The sequence below is a fragment of the Dermacentor silvarum genome, unplaced genomic scaffold (assembly GCF_013339745.2).
Source record: "Dermacentor silvarum isolate Dsil-2018 unplaced genomic scaffold, BIME_Dsil_1.4 Seq586, whole genome shotgun sequence".
Lineage (NCBI taxonomy): Eukaryota > Metazoa > Arthropoda > Arachnida > Ixodida > Ixodidae > Dermacentor > Dermacentor silvarum.
The window spans coordinates 1-17,340 of NW_023606472.1; the positions used below are offsets into that span (position 1 = coordinate 1).

Here is a 17,340-nt window from a genome sequence, read left to right on the forward strand (position 1 = left end):
GAGCCATGTGTCATTGGCAAATGTTTCTTGAGCACGGAACCCCTTTACAGCTACCCTTTTGATTCTACAAGGCTTGGCATTTTCCTTGTTGACAAACTGTCTTCCGTCAGGTGTTGGCCAATTGTGAATGCAAAAAAACTGGTGATGCTTCCTTACAACAACTTGTATGTTGTGTTACCACTTTTGCATACCAGTTAGTTTCACTTGCCGCACCTTTCACATTCCAATGCAAATGCATTGCTCAACCTTGCAAAGCACATAAGAATTGTTTGTATTATTGATGAATATACCTGGTGTGGTTACATTGCCAGGTATTTTTATTTCACGTCAATTTTTTTATGTGCCAACAGCTGAGGTGCTTCCATTGTGCACTTGACTGTGTTTAAGATTTGCCAATCTGATTTTTTTTCATATTTCAGTGTTGTTCAAGTATTGCCTGGATACCTTTAGATAATATCAGTGAATACTGGTGTGTGGCACACCTCGGTTGAGTGCCAATATATATATATATTAACACTAGAACTGTGAGGCTACAACAAACAGACTTGGCAAGGTTTGTATATGCAGCTTTAGGAGAGGAAGCCTACAAATGTGAGGGGAGTGTATTGGAAAAAAAACATGCAGAGCTCTCCTAGCTCAGAAAACTGAGCCATGCTTCCGTCAGAAATGAGCACTGAATGGTGTGCAAGAGATATTTGCGCTTCCTTAAAGAGAAAACAGCAAGGGTGGTAGTATGCACGCATGGCATTGGTACCAAAAAGGGGATTGTATTAGGTCATGCAGCTTGAGGAAGCTAAAGCTTTTCACAGTTGATGTGTCTTCATTATGGTTGTTGCCAGTATTCATTCATTTAGTCTGAATTGCATTAGTTTTCTGTTTTATCAAAGCTTGTAGCACGAAAAAAGTGCACGTATGCAAGTAATAGAATGATTGAAGCTTGATTTAATTTTGCCCTCAGTGTTGCAGTCTGTTGAGAAGTTGCTTTGAATATTGTTAGAGTATTACATTTGGGTTAAGAGCAGGCATCTTTTCTGGTATATATGTCAGCGGTAAAGCATGCATAAGTGCCTCCAGAAGATTAACCTTGCCAAGTCTCCTTGTTGAACGCTCGCACTGAACCTTGGTGCACCACTCCTGTTTTCCGTTTCATTGTACTTATTTCTTTTCAGATGAAGTTTTCAGTAGTCGAATTCACAGAGGAAAACACAATAGCTGTTGTTCCCTGCTCATGGGTGATGGGGAGGAAGTGCTTTTGGCCCCCTGGCCCCAGCAACAAAGTCCAGTTAGTACAAAAAGCTGTGAAGCCATCGAAGGGCTGGCATGCGTACGATATCATCATTAAAGCAACGTTCAGTAAGTTCCATCACCTGGCTCAAGTTTTCCCCTATCTATACCTTGGATTTTTATATTTACAAATTTTAGGCAATTATCATGACGCTCGCCGTGCATTGCCTCGTTCGGAGTACAAGTCTGACGTTGAAAGTGACACAATGGAAAAGCGTAAGGTAACTGCTCTTATAATCATGCTGGTGGTAGGTTCTACATTGTTTAATATTTATGTTTAAGGTGACAAAGCCAACTAGGTTTGAAGCAGGAGATGTCGTAGTGCCACCCAGCCCTCCAAGCACTTTCCCTGGGCCATCTTCAGCAAGTAAGTTTTACACTGGGTTGTGAATCAGAAGTAGTTTGTAAGGCAACATCTTTGAAAGGGACGCAAAAGACGGTACAAGTGGGTGGCAAACACACATACAGGGAGCAGTGTTGGGACACCTGTCTCCTGTATTGCAGTGTTCCCTACAAAAGCAAGTGATAGGTTATACATTGCTGGGGAAAGCTGGCGAGTGATGGACGTTTACTTACAGCTTACCAGGGACCGGCAGTAGGGGAGTGTGGTGAAGGTAATACATTTTTGCATATAGTTTTTTTACAGGAACAATTACTTATATTATTTTTTAACAGATAACCCTGAGCAGGATGATGTTGATGAAGTGGAGCATCTGCTGGTAATTATGCCACCTGTTGCTTGGAAACATTTGAATCTTTCTCTATAAAATATTATGTTTTGTATTTTTGAAAGTATTTGCTAATAGTCTGTACCACAGTCAATTTCAGTGACGGTTTTTCACTTGCTTCCAGAGGTGCCATCTGTTATTTTCTAGTACATTGTCAATCTACTTTGTATACTGAGCACCTAATAGCACCGATGCATCAAAATGCATTCTTTTGCTAAAAATGTGATTACTTGCAAAACCATAATCATAACATAAGCTCACAAGTGCACGACCAGCTTCTTATGTATAAAAATTCATTAAAACCTTTGCTTGGTGTCTCTTCATCATTTTCTCTTCCTAATTATTTGGAAGTTCTGTGTAAAGTTTTTTAGGCTGCTGCATGTACAGACTGTCTTGAAAAAATAGGGGTGTTTGAATACGAAATTAGTTCAGTCGCATGCAAATATTCTAAAAAAACACTAGAATATCGAATGAGAAAGTGAAATAAAACATTTCATACGATCTGCTGGACAACAACAAACTTGTTTACATTTTTATGGAAATAAAGAAAAGAAGTGTAATGCTTAACAGCAATGGCTATTATTTTTCTATAGCATTACCAACAATGTAAAAAATCCTGGCTCTTTCGAAATCGAGAGTAGATGTAAGCATGAAATGATTACCATATGATATGCCATCTTTTGCTGCCTGTGGTGCTGCCGCCTTTAACCGCTTTTCTTCTTCCAACAGTGCAGTGCACTCGGCGTCTGTCGCTACTTTTTCTTCTCACAGGCCGCTCGCAACTCGCGGACCACCGGCAATCAAAAGCGCAGGTGACCTCTCTGTCTTTTCAGCATCGCTATTGCAAGTAACAAAACTTTAGCGTACGAGAAGTTGCAGCTCGAGTGATATTGTGAAGAAACATTAGGAAGAAATCGGATGCAATATTCTATGTGCCTTGTTTGGACTGTAACTAGCGTATGTAAAGCGGTCCTGCACAAAGGGTTGGTGGCCACATACTGCATTTTTCAAACTTTTCACTGGTTGCCCGGGTGATCTCGTTTTGTTCTTGCAACAATGCGCGGATGTTCTCGTTCGAGTGCCAGGATTGCCTTCTAGCTCAAGGTCACTTGAAGGTCGCCGACAACAGGAATTGGAAGCATTTCATGCTTAAAAGGAAACATTGTTGACAAAAAATGTTGTCCTAGGATCCCATATATATTTGAACACATAGATATATAAAGGTGAAGGCAAGTTGCACCACACTGGTTATCTTTCTGCACATAACAAGGCCTGCTGAGCTCCATTTTTCCTCTTAAGGAAACCTCTAATATCGGCTGCTCCCATTTTCTGTTTAATCCACACAGCTTTCTGTCTCGCAACGCTTTGCCTAACATTTTTCGTTGCTTAACTTCTCTAGCTTCTTTGTTAACCTGGGGACCTGGGACCTGATCCTCCAGCGACACGGCATATCTCACAGCCATTGCATTTACTGTTGTGTGTTCGCAGTGTTTGTGCAACCATGCAGTCAGGTGTCAAGAAGACCTGCCACTCCAGTAGATCTTGAAGCAGGTAAAGATATACACCATTTGAAGTAGGCACCATAGTAATTGTTTTTGCAGTATTGTGGCAATGCATGTTGCTGCTGAAGTAAGCGTTTCACTAGTCAGAATTTGTTGGGATCGTGCAATCATTATAATTGGCGTGCCATCGCAATGTCATAACATGTTATCAAGCAACACCAATGAGCCTGAGTTTGTGCAGTATGGCTCAACAGGAAGTGCATGTAATAGTTGCACTTACTGGTCACTGTTTTATTGTATGGAAAGGCTCAATTGCATTGATGTTTCAACTCTCTTGCCGTAGGTTACTCCTCGCTTTGCCTAACATTTTTCGTTCCTTAACTTCTCGAGCTTCTTGGTTAACCTGGGACCTGATCCTCCAGCAACACGGCATATCTCACAGCCATTGCATTTACTGTTGTGTGTTCGCAGTGTTTGTGCAACCATGCAGTCAGGTGTCAAGAAGACCTGCCACTCCAGTAGATCTTGAAGCAGGTAAATATATACACCATTTGAAGTAGGCACCATAGTAATTGTTTTTGCAGTATTGTGGCAATGCATGTTGCTGCTGAAGTAAGCGTTTCACTAGTCAGAATTTGTTGGGATCTTGCAATCATTATAATTGGCGTGCCATCGCAATGTCATACCATGTTATCAAGCAACACCAATGAGACTGAGTTTGTGCAGTATGGCTCAACAGGAAGTGCATGTAATAGTTGCACTTACTGGTCACTGTTTTATTGTATGGAAAGGCTCAATTGCATTGATGTTTCAACTCTCTTGCCGTAGGTTACTCCTCGCTTTGCCTAACATTTTTTGTTCCTTAACTTCTCTAGCTTCTTTGTTAACCTGGGGACCTGGGACCTGATCCTCCAGCAACACGGCATATCTCACAGCCATTGCATTTACTGTTGTGTGTTCGCAGTGTTTGTGCAACCATGCAGTCAGGTGTCAAGAAGACCTGCCACTCCAGGAGATTTTGAAGCAGGTAAAGATATACACCATTTGAAGTAGGCACCATAGTAATTGTTTTTGCAGTATCTTCGCAACCATTATAATTGGCGTGCCGTTGCAATGTCATGATAACATGTTATCAAGCAACACCAATGAGCCTGAGTTTGTGCAGTATGGCTCAACAGGAAGTGCATGTAATATTTGCACTTACTAGTCACTGTTTTATTGTATGGAAAGGCTCAATTGCATTGATGTTTCAATTCTCTTGCCAAAGGTTACTCCTCGTCCCTTTTAATGCATGCTCAGATGTTTAAAAATCAGTGCTTGTTCTTCATGCCATCATCAGCTAAGCTGCAGTCAAACCTTGTAACGAAGTTGGAGGAGAACCGGAACTATTTTAATATATCCATTATTGGCCGTTTACTGGAATATTTGCCCAATGAGGTGGCAACCTTAAACTTGCATTGAAGAAGATGGCTTTGTAGTCCGGGAAACGCCTACACTGCCATGTATGCAATAAAATTTAAATAAAACGGAAGAATCAAGCATGTGCAACGCACTTATCAAATGACGTGACTGCCTTGGCAATAGCTGCCCTCTGTGCCAATGCTATTATCTTTTGTTTCTTCTTTCCACTTGGCTCGTCCAAAGTGCCATGCGACTAGCGAAGTAAAGATGCTGTCGAAGAAAACAGTGTTGTGGTCGAGGAGTGTAAAGCACACAACACGGCTGATCTGCCACACAAGTGATCCAGGCTGATCCGCCACTTTCACGTGGCTCCATTGTGTGAATGAGGCGACAAACTTTCCTTGCTGTGCAAGCTTGGGTTGGCAGACTCGTGGCCTCCGGGATTGCACCAGCACCGATGCAATGCACCAGTCTCACTGCAATGCACCAGCCTAAGCGGCACATTGCAGTGAGAGCAAAGTGGATGCACTGTGCTTTCACACCGCCACGTGATAGCAGGGGCTCACTATCTCCATCGCATCTATTGTGGTGCATTGCATAGGTTGGGCGCAGCTAGGCGTGCCGTGATATTTCAATTTTGCAATCTCGCAGCCAGACCAGCTACGCCCAACCTGTGCAGCGCTGCAGTCAAAAAGAAGTGCGACGGCGATAAGCCACTGCGTATGCACAGTTACGCCCAGTGGCAAGAAAGCCCAGTTTTGCTCGATGGCGTATTCAACATGAAGACGCAAAATTTTTAAACTTCGGCACTGACATCTGGTTCGTTATAACCATTGGCAGGGCATCTTAGTTTAAACAAGGTTTTAAATATATAGATATCTAAGGATTTCAAGGGGCAGGACATTTCATTGTTATATACATATATTAGTTGGATGTCTCGCATTTTCTTATGAGGTTTGACCGTACTATTGCATTATCAGTTGCCGCATTGATAATACATAAGCATTATTGCTTAGCAACTGTTTCACAAATATTTCACAATAACAGTCATTTGTATGAGGAAGGAACTTTTAATTTTGTTTATTTCTAATAATAAATTGTTTTTTTTTGTGTCTCACTAGCCGAGCCTAATTTTCAAACTGGAGCAAGGAGCGACCAGCCACATAAAAGAAAGTTGATGCCACAAGAAGGTGAGTCACAACACTTTGTTGCACTTGTGTAAGCAGTTCTCACATTGCTGAATATCTGTTAGTGTTTGATTGATCCTTAATAAACTATAATGCTTGGGATGCATAGCAAAAGGGTTAATGACTAGTTTGCAATCCGTCGCATATTGTTGCATCCACGTTTGCCTATGTTCATGTGCAACAGTGAGCAGCAAGGCTCAGTGGTTAAACTTTCTGATCAGTCTGCTTAAACTGATCTCACTCACATCAAGTCGTTTGAATGAGTCAATCTTTTATATATTTTACATCGTGCATAACAAACACTAAACATTTTTAAAAAGAAGTAAAGTAGTTCATTTGATGTGCCATACAGAACATGAGGAGTGAAAGAAAAAGCTGCTTTTAAGCAGCTTGACTAAGTCTCACTCCCTGTATCTCGAACGAAGGTCAGCATTAGGTCACATACCTATTGAAGGATACATCACAGGGAGAACTACATACCATTCATTGAAATGGACAAATGTACAAGCTGTAATCAATTGAAGAGAAGCACAAAAAAAGAAAAAGTTACGATAAATATCTAGTATGTAATTTCGCACGATTCGTTTCATGCTACAAAAATAATTTTCACTTTATCTCAGCATAAGAAACTGTGCACACGAAGAGAATACAAAGGTAACAGAACACACTGTAAAATCAGTGCTGCATAAGTTGGTCGGGTGTGAAAATCTCTATATTTAAATCTTGTTAAAAATGTTTTAATAGATTCTAGGAATTACGTAACATAACCTATGTTCACCATAATTAACTCTTTTGTGATGCACTTCCCTATATTCGAAACGTCTAGTTTTATAGCTATGTGCATTTACGTGTAAGTTGCCCAGAGTGCATGCATAATGGGTATTTTTCTTCATTTCACATTGTAGCAAGTAACGTAGCTTAAAATTATAGAGATGATCCAAAGTAATTAAGCCATACTTTGTAAGTAACGGCCGAGTCGGGTGATCGGGAGTGGTGTTAGCAATTACCCTTATCATTTTTGTTATGAAGTCTTTTGGGTTTCAAAAAGTTTGTGGAAGTGGTTTCCCCCATGAGAAAACGGTATTTAATGTAGGACATAAATAAACAGTGATAAATCTAATGCCTGGTCTTTGTTGGTAATCAGATGCCTGGTCTTTGTTCGGGGGTTCACTCTCACGTACTAAATCAGTCACTAAGGGTGTCTCATGAGGCTCGCTTTTAGGCCCTTTATTTTTCCTGGTGTACATTAATGATCTTCCTCACTGTTTAACCAGTACTTCACCTCTACTATATGCTGACGGCACCACTGTATTTACTAATAGCCAATGCATAAATACTGTAATAGACCGACTAAATTCTGACCTAAGCAACTTCTCTGCATGGTGCACAAGTAACAAACTTCACATGACCCCTTCGAAAACTCAGTTTATGCTTTTTCATACGCATAAACGTGTCATCGCGCTCGTGCCACCGCTCGTCTTACAAACTCATGTTCTCTCACCTGCACATGAAGTTGTCTTCCTTGGCGTCAAACTTGACCCCCAACTTAAGTTTAACTTGCAGCTGACATGGTATCAAAAAATTGCCTTTGGAATAAGAGTACTGATTGTAACGGGTTCGTATTTTCCACAAAACGTAAGAACTTCTCTTTATTACAGCATTTATTGATTGTCACTTGCAATACTGCATCTCAGTTTAGGGAAACACATATTGCTCGCACATAATACATCTACAACATTTACAAAATCAAGCCTTGAAGATCATCAATTTCTCTAGTTACTTGTCGCATGCAGTACTGATTTTCAGTTCCCTAAAAATACTACCGTTACGTTACATGCTCCAGCTCAAATTAGTTTTACTAACATCATCATCAGCCTATATTTATGTCCACTGCAGGACGAAGGCCTCTCCCTGCGATCTCCAATTACCCCTGTCTTGCGCTAGCGTATTCCAACTTGCGCCTGCGAATTTCCTAACTTCATCCTCCCACCTGGTTTTCTGCCATCCTCGACTGCGCTTCCCTTCTCTTCGTATCCATTCTGTAGCCCTAATGGCCCATCGGTTATCCATCCTACGCATTACATGCCTGCCCAGCTCCATTTTCTTCCGCTTAATGTCAACTAGAATGTCGTCTATCCCCGTTTGTTCTCTGATCCACACCGCTCTCTTCCTGTCTCTTGACGTTAGTCCTAAGATTTTTCGTTCCATCGCTCTTTGAGCGGTCTTTAAGTTGTTCTCGAGCTTCTTTGTTAACCTCCGAGTTTCTGCCCGGTATGTTAGGACCGGTAGAATGCAATGATTGTACACTTTTCTTTTCAACGACAGTGGTAAGCTCCCGGTCAGGATTTGGCAATGCCTGCCGTATGCACTCCAACCCAATTTTATTCTTCTGTAAATTTCTTTCTCATGATCAGGGTGCCCTGTGAGTAATTGACCTAGATAAATGTATTCCTTTACAGACTCTAGAAGCTGACTGGCGATCCTGAGTTCTTGTTCCCTTGCCGTGCTGTTGAACATTATCTTTGTCTTCTGCATATTCATCTTCAACCCAATTCTTACACTTTCTCGATTAAGGTCCTCAATCATTTGTTGTAATTCGTCTCCATTGTTGCTGAATAGGACAATGTCATCTGCAAACCGAAGGTTGCTGAGATATTCGCCGTTGATCCTCACTCCTAAGCCTTCCCAGTCTAAGAGCTTGAATACAGCATGCAGTGAATAGCATTGGAGAGATTGTGTCTCCTTGCCTGACCCCTTTCTTGATAGGTAACTTTCTACTTTTCTTGTGGAGAACCAAGGTAGCTGTGGAATCCTTGTAGATATTTGCTAAGATATTCACGTGCGCCTCCTGTACTCCTTGATTGCGCAATGCCTCTATGACTGCTAGTATCTCTACTGAATCAAATGCCTTTTCATAATCTATGAAAGCCATATAGAGAGGTTGATTGTACTCCGCAGATTTCTCGATTACCTGATTGATTACATGGATATACTAATATACAAATACTAATATGCCGCACACTAAATCATGAAATCATTTTAGATACATTTAATAGGTCTGCTCTTACCAACACTAAGAATATGAGATTTTCCTCTAACGACAACTTTTTACTCCCTCAAATAAAAACTAATTATGGAATGTTTACTGCCATTTTTACAGCCATTAAATACTGGAACAAACTACCACCCCATATTAAAGCCTGCCGCACAACATTAACATTCAACAGAGATACGAAGAAATATTTACTGACGACACTGCTGGCTACAGACCCATTTCTATGAGTATTTATTGTGTACAAAATTATTTTCCAGTTTTCACTGTTTCTGTATTTATCTAATGTATCGACAGCTTTTATTTATTTCTTATTCTATATCTCCCTTTGCCTTATTTTTCTGCTTTTTAGACGTTTTAAATTTTTTGTCGCATAGTCTATACAACATTTGTACTTTGCATATTGTAAGCATAAATTTGTTACTAATTATCTGTTACACTAACCTCGTGTTATTTGATATGTGTCATTCCTATGTTTCCGTAACGTGTCAATTGCTACACATTTATTTATTCATACACTGTATGTATTTCATTTGCTTGTATCTTGAACTTCAATTATTGTAAGCACCTTTCATGTATTTATTTGCTTCATTAACTTGTATTCTGATGTCTGTTGCTGCTATGTTGCCATAATGTATTAATTACTACATTGTTAAATTACTAATAGGAGGTCCCCCTGACAGTTGTAACTCCGGGACCTCCTTCTGTACTAATGATGAATGATGAAATAAATTTTAAAAAATAAGACCCACACATCAGAACGGTGGACATCAGCTGCAAGTCGTATGACCACACGGATAAGTCATTTTATTCAAGTAAGCCAATTGGCAAACGATAAGTGCTCATAATAATTCTTGTGAATTTTAATATGCAGCACATGTTGAGCAAGGTGCCACAGCAAGAGTGTCCATTGTTCTTAGTTATGAGCGCTAAGAACCTCATTTTGTTGGATTTATAAGTCAGCTTCATAAATAATAACTATTTCTCTGTATTGCAGTTTTTCCCATCTGTGTCATTTCGGGGCATTGTGTATGAAACAATGGATCTCCATTATATTTTCAGAATTCCAGCATCAAGTACTCATGAAATTGAGTGTCCTGCGTGTTGTCCAACAGCAGCAAGGGGAGCTTCTAAATGCATTGGTGTCACGTTTCGCTAGAGGAAATATGCAGTCTCAGGCAGCCAAGGAACCTCTCATAAGTGAACCATTTGATGACTATGAATCCCTCAAACGCTTTGATGAAACATTGACTGGATCAAGAAGGGAGGATTTTGTGAGTGCTCTTTTCTACTGTTTTTTTGTGTTTACATTTATATTGTGTTGCCCAGCTGTTACATACATTTTCTTTTCTTAGTTCGAATGCTTAAAAAAAGACCAATAAAAGTAATTTAATCACAGCATTACAGAATAATGTGCTTAGGAATAATTTCCAAGAAAACCAATGCAATCGACTATTTAAACTAATTACAATACCTAGAGGCTTAGTAGCAAACATTGCAGCACTTGTTTGTGTAATCAATAACATTTCAAAAAGGCCATGTAAACTGAAATATTTGGCTTCAAATTATTGAATTTTTTTAATCTGGTGTTTTACGTGGCAAAAAAACGATATGATTATGAGGCACATCGTAGCGGGGGACTCCGGAATAATTTGGGCCACCTGGGGTTATTTAACATGCACCTAAATCTAAGTACAAGGGTGTTTTTGCAATTTGTTTGTTTAATTTACCTGATTACACACGAAGCAGTACAAAGTGCGGCTCACAGTGCAACTTTTCTGCATTGTAGTAGGGCAGCGTAAAATGAAGCTGCCATCGCATTTCCCCCAATGTTATTCCGATTGACGCTGTATAAAACTCCCGATTGTATGCATAGTCACTTCAGCAGCAGGCGCGACACAACCGCTTTGTCGCACCGCGTAGTCCGGCTGCATTTTATGCCACCCTGTTGCATCAAATGGGGATTGCACCATGAGCCACGCACGGCAGGGCTGCATAGACATAAGTTTTCTTGATTTGAGGCCGTTTAAAAGTGTTAACACACAGGAGTAGACTTTCAAGAAGGTTTATTTTATCTCACCAATATAAACATGTGCCGTAATGTTTGTGACCATGCAGAAAATAATGCAATTAGTAAAATGATCGCCATGTTTTTTTTTTGCAAATTATGTCCGGCCATGATTCTCGTAACTTTTGTGAGCCTTTTTAAAGTGCTCAGAGTAAAGAAGACACTACAGTCTACTGCCATTTATTGTTTGTAATTGCTTTTGTTGCCTTAACATTTTCTTTGTACACATTATATTCGCCGAATCTAGGGACTGCCTAAGGGTCTGAATAATTGGGACTTATAATGAAATTCAGCAGAAAATGAGTATTTTAGCGCACGAGTTATCAAACATTTTGGCCAATATGTTGTCCTACACACACATGCTTGCATGCTAGCTAGCAAGTCGCACACAAGCACACGCGACAGACTAGGCTAGCATGCAAGTCGCATGCAGTATCGGTTTCCAAAGGGCGAGTGAATGAAAAAATTCTTTTTTGCTACACAAAGTGCTGTATTTACATGATTCTAATGCATAATTTTTTGGATAAGAAGGCCATCCAAATGTCCATGTGCATTACAATCGTAACCAATTCAATTGAAAATTAAAACTAAAGCGATTCTTACTTAAAAACAAACTTCAATGCAAGGTAGCTAGCCACACTGCCATCCAACGGACATTGCTTTTTTTTCTGCCTTAGTTTGTGGTCACCATTTTCCAGTTTGCCGCACGAGTGGCATTCCTAAAGCATTGAAACTGAAGATGACTTTCTGTGGTTAGTAGAAAGCGAAAAGGAGGCGTCATCGGACTTAGATAGCAACTAGCCACTAAGATTCAGCTGTGTGCCTTTGTATGTTCCATAAAATCGTTTGAACATGGTACGCATCGACTCTGGTTTCGTTATTTCATGTGCGCTGTAGCATCAGCACCATGTTATAACTGTGTTACAATCGTGGGTGCGGTAGAATCGTGGAAATATGGTAATTACACAAAATGTATGAAAAGGTTACAACGGGTGCCTTTTCTACAGCTTTTAAGGAAAGGTTTACTCATCGTTTTTACAAAAAGGCCATCAGTACTGATGGCATGAATATAGTTTAGGAGGTCATAAAAGTAGCAGGCAAAACATGGGCACTGCTGTTTCATTGACATGTGTTCCATGCCAAGCAAAGAGACTGCATTAAATCTCCAAGGGCCAGGGGGAAGCAAACTTATTTCCTGTGTGTTCAGTGTTGACGTGGCTATGTAATAATGACAAATAGAGAAATTCTAGGGCGATATGTAATGTGCCGATCCCTCCAGGGTGAGCGCCCCACTCCTCCCAATAGAAATAGTTAAGTAGGATACGTTTCATTGTTAATAAATATTTTCTATGAATCCTGAAGGATGTCCGTAAAAAAATTATTCCGGTCTTATTGTAGCCAAATGCCTGGTGTTAATTTAGAGCGGTCATATATGTTTGTGGCAAAGCGAAACATTAAAATGTAAAATATCCTCCTTCCTGCCTCTACCCTAATTTTGTAATCCCAACTCTCAAGAGTGTTTCAGTGCATTACTGAGCTACTACTTTCAGTCTAGCATTTCTGTAAAGGAGTACTGACATAATACCATAATATGTAATGCAATCGAATATATGAATGTACACTTTAATGTGCAGTGCTGCATTGTAGTGTTTACTCTGTTCTGCAATAATCTGAAAGCTTTGCTATTTTTGTTGAACTCACTTTTTCAGATTCAGGAACTGGCTAACAAAGGTGGAGCAAATCCAACCACATGCACAAAAAGAATACTGCGCCATGTCATGACAGACTTTCTTGGTTGCCAGTTTTCTTGGCAAGGGAGAAAGGGGAAGCATTCTTTCTCTCAAATGAAGCTGTCATCATGCATCACCTGTAAATAATTCAGCCTTTCAATATATTCAGTTTATTATTTTTGCGAAAGCATCTAATGGCCCATTAAGTGAAAAAGCTGGCGTGTGTAGCAGTGAAACGGGGCCTAAATTTCCATTGGCTGCGACGCCATGTCACGTGCACACCTCGGCGGAGCAGAGCAAGCGAAAGGGAGCTCCAACACCTGGTGGAGCACCAGGTGTTGCATGAGGGGAGAGGGCATCGCCATAACACCCTCACTCTGGCTCTCGGATGCCTGTGTTATCCGCCCGTTCCTTGTACGCGCAAACTCTCACCTGCATTTTAACTTCGCCGCAGTAATCGCTATAAAAAAGTAATGTATAAAAAACAAGAGATTCGAAAACAACGTTGGCAATTGTGATTTTCGAACTTACGAACCCACGCTCAAGAACCTAGTGTCTCATCCATTGGACTAAACCAGCGCGTCCTAGATAATAGGCCTGTGCACTCTCCTTTATGTCATCATACTACTTGGACCGAAATTTCCATTGCAAGCCCACGTACCGAAAGCTGCGACGTCAAAATCACCGCAGCTTACTCGAGAGTGTCCCCTTTAGATTCTATGGCACTTTGGCAAGGTTGCATGACGGCACGGATCGGAAGTGCACCAGCCTTGTGCTATCTAGCAGGCAATGCCCAAGCTTCTCAACGCGCTCGCTTGCCGGCGAAGAGTTCATTACTCGGACTGCTGCAGCGGCGTTCAATTGGACATTATTGCTTTCGCATTAACAACTCATAAGAAGTGCTTAGCTTAGGTGTCCTTGGAACTTTCTTGCGTAACCACCTGTAGGATCTGCCAATTCTTTTCGCCTATAAGAAGTAAAAGCATGCTGTCTATTCGACTAGTTTGCATTCTAGTCAGTTCATATTGTGTAAGCGGAAGAGCAGGCAAGCATAACTGTTACATCGCCTAGCTGATTTTTTTATTGAAATTTTTATTGCGTAATTTAGTATGCTTCACTTTTATTTGCTTATTTTCTTTAAAATAGCTTTGCTCAAAGAGGAAGTATGCGTAACCTTAAACTAGTTCTAATTTTGTTGGTAAATTTGAAGAAAATTAGAGCACGCTTCCACTGCAAATGCACCTGCTAGGTGTTTTGCATATGTTGTTTGATAATGACGAGCATATGTAGGTGAAACGTAGTTGGAGTGGTGGCATGCATATTTTGCATATTGTGTACATCAGATCGAGCATTTGCAGCATCACCAATTTTTTTGTGTGATATTATTTTTATCGGCCGAGTTGGTAAAGTGATAAATAGTTTTGTTGTGAGAAAGCTTGAGATGTAGTAATTTGCTTACTGTGTCAATAAATAAATGTTTGATTTTGAATGCCTTTTTTCATATGAGAAAATCTTTATTAAACATAGGTGCCGTCCAGAGTGGCCATGAGACAAGTGAATTTGCGGTAGAAACAGCCATCCGGGAGTGGCTGCGTCACGCTCCTGCCAGGCACAGGACTGCCATTGCCAAGGTAATGCGTCTTCATTGTGTTGCACTGGTTTAAACATTTTTCTCATTTGAAACCAGCTACGACAGGCATTCCTGAGGTAGGAACGCAGTGTTGAAAAAAAAAGTTTTCTGCATGTTCACTGCAGCAGCAACGAAGTATCTTTTCTAACTCAGCAACATAGCATGAGTGGGGCTCGCACTCAAGCTCTCCGGTATTAAAGTGGAAGCAACTATCATACAATTGGGTAACAGTAATTTTTTCTACAGTTATAACAAAATAACTGCGTTAGCTTCTTAGCCAAACGTACACTTATCATTTACACTAGGCACTGTTGAGTGTAGCCTTGCATTTGAAGCACCTACTTACTATATTCTTTCCCCGTGGCTAAAAATGACTATATTCTCTGCAATTGTAAACTTGAAGCATAGGGAAAAAATTTAAAGGAGGCTAAGTATCGTGCAGTAAGCTGTGGAATGGACGAGTTTAGTGTAATGACATAGAAAGATCGCTTCACTGCACATACCAAGGTACATTATATTTCTGTTTGGCAAAATGACTGCAGAAGATTGGGTGAAGCTTAAATATTGCAAGGTGTGGATTCATTAAGAGCAACAGTGACGCTAAAGATCATTAGGATAAATATTTGTCTACCAGTGAACTTAGAGTAACGAGATTCCCGTCTTTTTATTTTTGCTTTAATTGAAAATGTTGGCCATTTAAACCCTTGAAAATGAACTTGTAAGCATCATAGTGTCCTAAATAATATACTGCATAGCTTTTGTAACAACCAGTCTCCCAAAATGCAAAACTAACTCTAGAAAACATGTATAGTGCATTATTTAGGGTGGTCTGTAGCTTGCCAGTATACTTTTTAACAGTTCGCTGTTTAAGCCAGGCGTAATTTGTGGTGTGTAGCAAGAAACTACCAAGAAAGAAAATAAACTTCCTTGCCAAGGCGGGATTCGAACCCGCGCACCCCTGGTCCCAAAACGAGCGTCGTAACCACTAGGCTATACAGCCACACCTGCTAAGCATGCATTTGTGCTAACCAAATGATTGCGTTCATGCGTCCTCGTCTTCGTCCACAGCTAGCGCGTTCGTACGCTCGTGCTTTGCGAGGTGAAGAGGTTTTGCGCGCTATGAGAGCGAGAGAGACGCCTTCACGGAGTGGGTCTCCTGCGACGAGGTGTCGCCATTGGAACGCGGTGTCGGGGTTGCAAGCGCCGCTATGCAACGCGCAGTGACGGCCGCAAGTCCGAGACGCGCGAAGAGAAATGAACGCTATCATGAGATGAAAAGTTTGCGCGCACTTCCGGAAAATGATGGACTATGATCGCCCAGCATTGCGTTGCACGGCTGAGTGCAAGGTTAAGTGCTTTTTTTTTGTTCAAAATCAGGAATAAAGTCAATAGTATCCTTTCAGTACTTACATATATGTAAGTGGTATTTACACGATGTAGCCAACACATTGTTTACAGCACTGATCTTTTCCACAAATTAATTGCAAGTAAACTGCATATATCAATGAGTATGTCACGGTGTAGAAACTTTAATGAGTAGGAAATGTTAGCCTAAAGTATGAATGATTTTGAACACATACGTACAATCTTAAAATTGTATATAACGTTTTTCTCACCATGGTCTGTGTTTTAAAGTTATTAGCTTTCAACATTTTATATTTAAATTGATGACCTTGTGCGACCATGCTTTCTTCAGGACTGTGCCACTTCACAGCCCGGACATGTGTGACGGGGTCCCCTCGCCCTGCTGTGCTGTCACCCATTACCCGCGGCATCTAGCTTCCCGTGTGACCATGATTTCTTCAGGACTGTCCACTGAACAGACCGGACATATGTGTGACGTGGTGGTGCCCTCGGCCTGCTGTACTGTCGCCCATCACCCGCAGCATCTAGCTTCCAGTGTGACCCTTTCTTCAGAACTGTGCCACTGAACCGACTGAACATGTGACATGATGCCCTCTGCCTGTTGTACTTTCGCCCATCACCTGCAGCATCTAGCTTCCAGTGTGACCATGCTTTCTTCGGAACTGTGCCACTGAACCGACTGAACATGTGTGACGTGGTCTGCCTGTAGCTTCCAGTGTGACCATGCTTTCTTCAGAACTGTGCCACTGAACCGACTGAACATGTGTGACGTGGTCTGCCTGTTGTACTTTCACCCATCGCCCGCGGCGTCTAGCTCCAGTGTGCTAACTTGTCTAATACTGCTGCCAAGTGCTTTATGATGTAGATGCGACTCAAGATGTTTTTTCTTCATGGAAGGTCACAGCGCAGAACCGACGAAGACAGGAGAGGTGCACAAAGAATAAAAACACAGCGCTGACTTTCAACAAGATGATTCTTGTTGAAAGTCAGCGCTTTGTGTTCTTTGTGCACCTCTCCTGTCTTCGTCGGTTCTGTGCTGTAGCCTTCTACGATGTTCAACCAACCATACTCTGCCGAAATGTTTTTTCTGCTACTCTCATTACCTTTGTGCTATTTCTTATATCAAGTGCCCAGCTAGCTATGCAAATGACAAGACTTGTCATGCCAGCGTGCAGTTGCCATTCATGTCATCATTGCCAATACAGTCTTCATAATTAAGAGCACAAGTTCAGACAGCACAATATTATCTTTTAATTTTCATTTCGTTCAAATACAGAGTGAAGATTCTACTTGTTTGTGTATTTATACTTACATTCTGCAGATATCTTAAGCACCATGCACTGCATTTCATGTTATACTCACACAAGATGTGTGCATCACTCCATTGAAGTCC

The 17,340-nt window shown here is 40.9% G+C and overlaps 1 protein-coding gene across 1 annotated transcript; it reads left to right on the plus strand.

The window, feature by feature from the left end:
• Nucleotides 1–3,501: 3,501 nt before the first annotated feature.
• LOC119435267 (uncharacterized) lies at nucleotides 3,502–16,757 on the plus strand. Its single transcript, XM_037702179.2, has 8 exons — nucleotides 3,502–3,563; nucleotides 3,986–4,048; nucleotides 4,479–4,541; nucleotides 6,037–6,105; nucleotides 10,217–10,428; nucleotides 12,932–13,091; nucleotides 14,480–14,583; nucleotides 16,279–16,757. The coding sequence occupies exons 4-8, from the start codon at nucleotides 6,093–6,095 to the stop codon at nucleotides 16,309–16,311; spliced, it is 522 nt and encodes a 173-aa protein (XP_037558107.1). The 5' UTR covers nucleotides 3,502–3,563; nucleotides 3,986–4,048; nucleotides 4,479–4,541; nucleotides 6,037–6,092; the 3' UTR covers nucleotides 16,312–16,757.
• The last annotated feature ends 583 nt before the right edge of the window (nucleotides 16,758–17,340 follow it).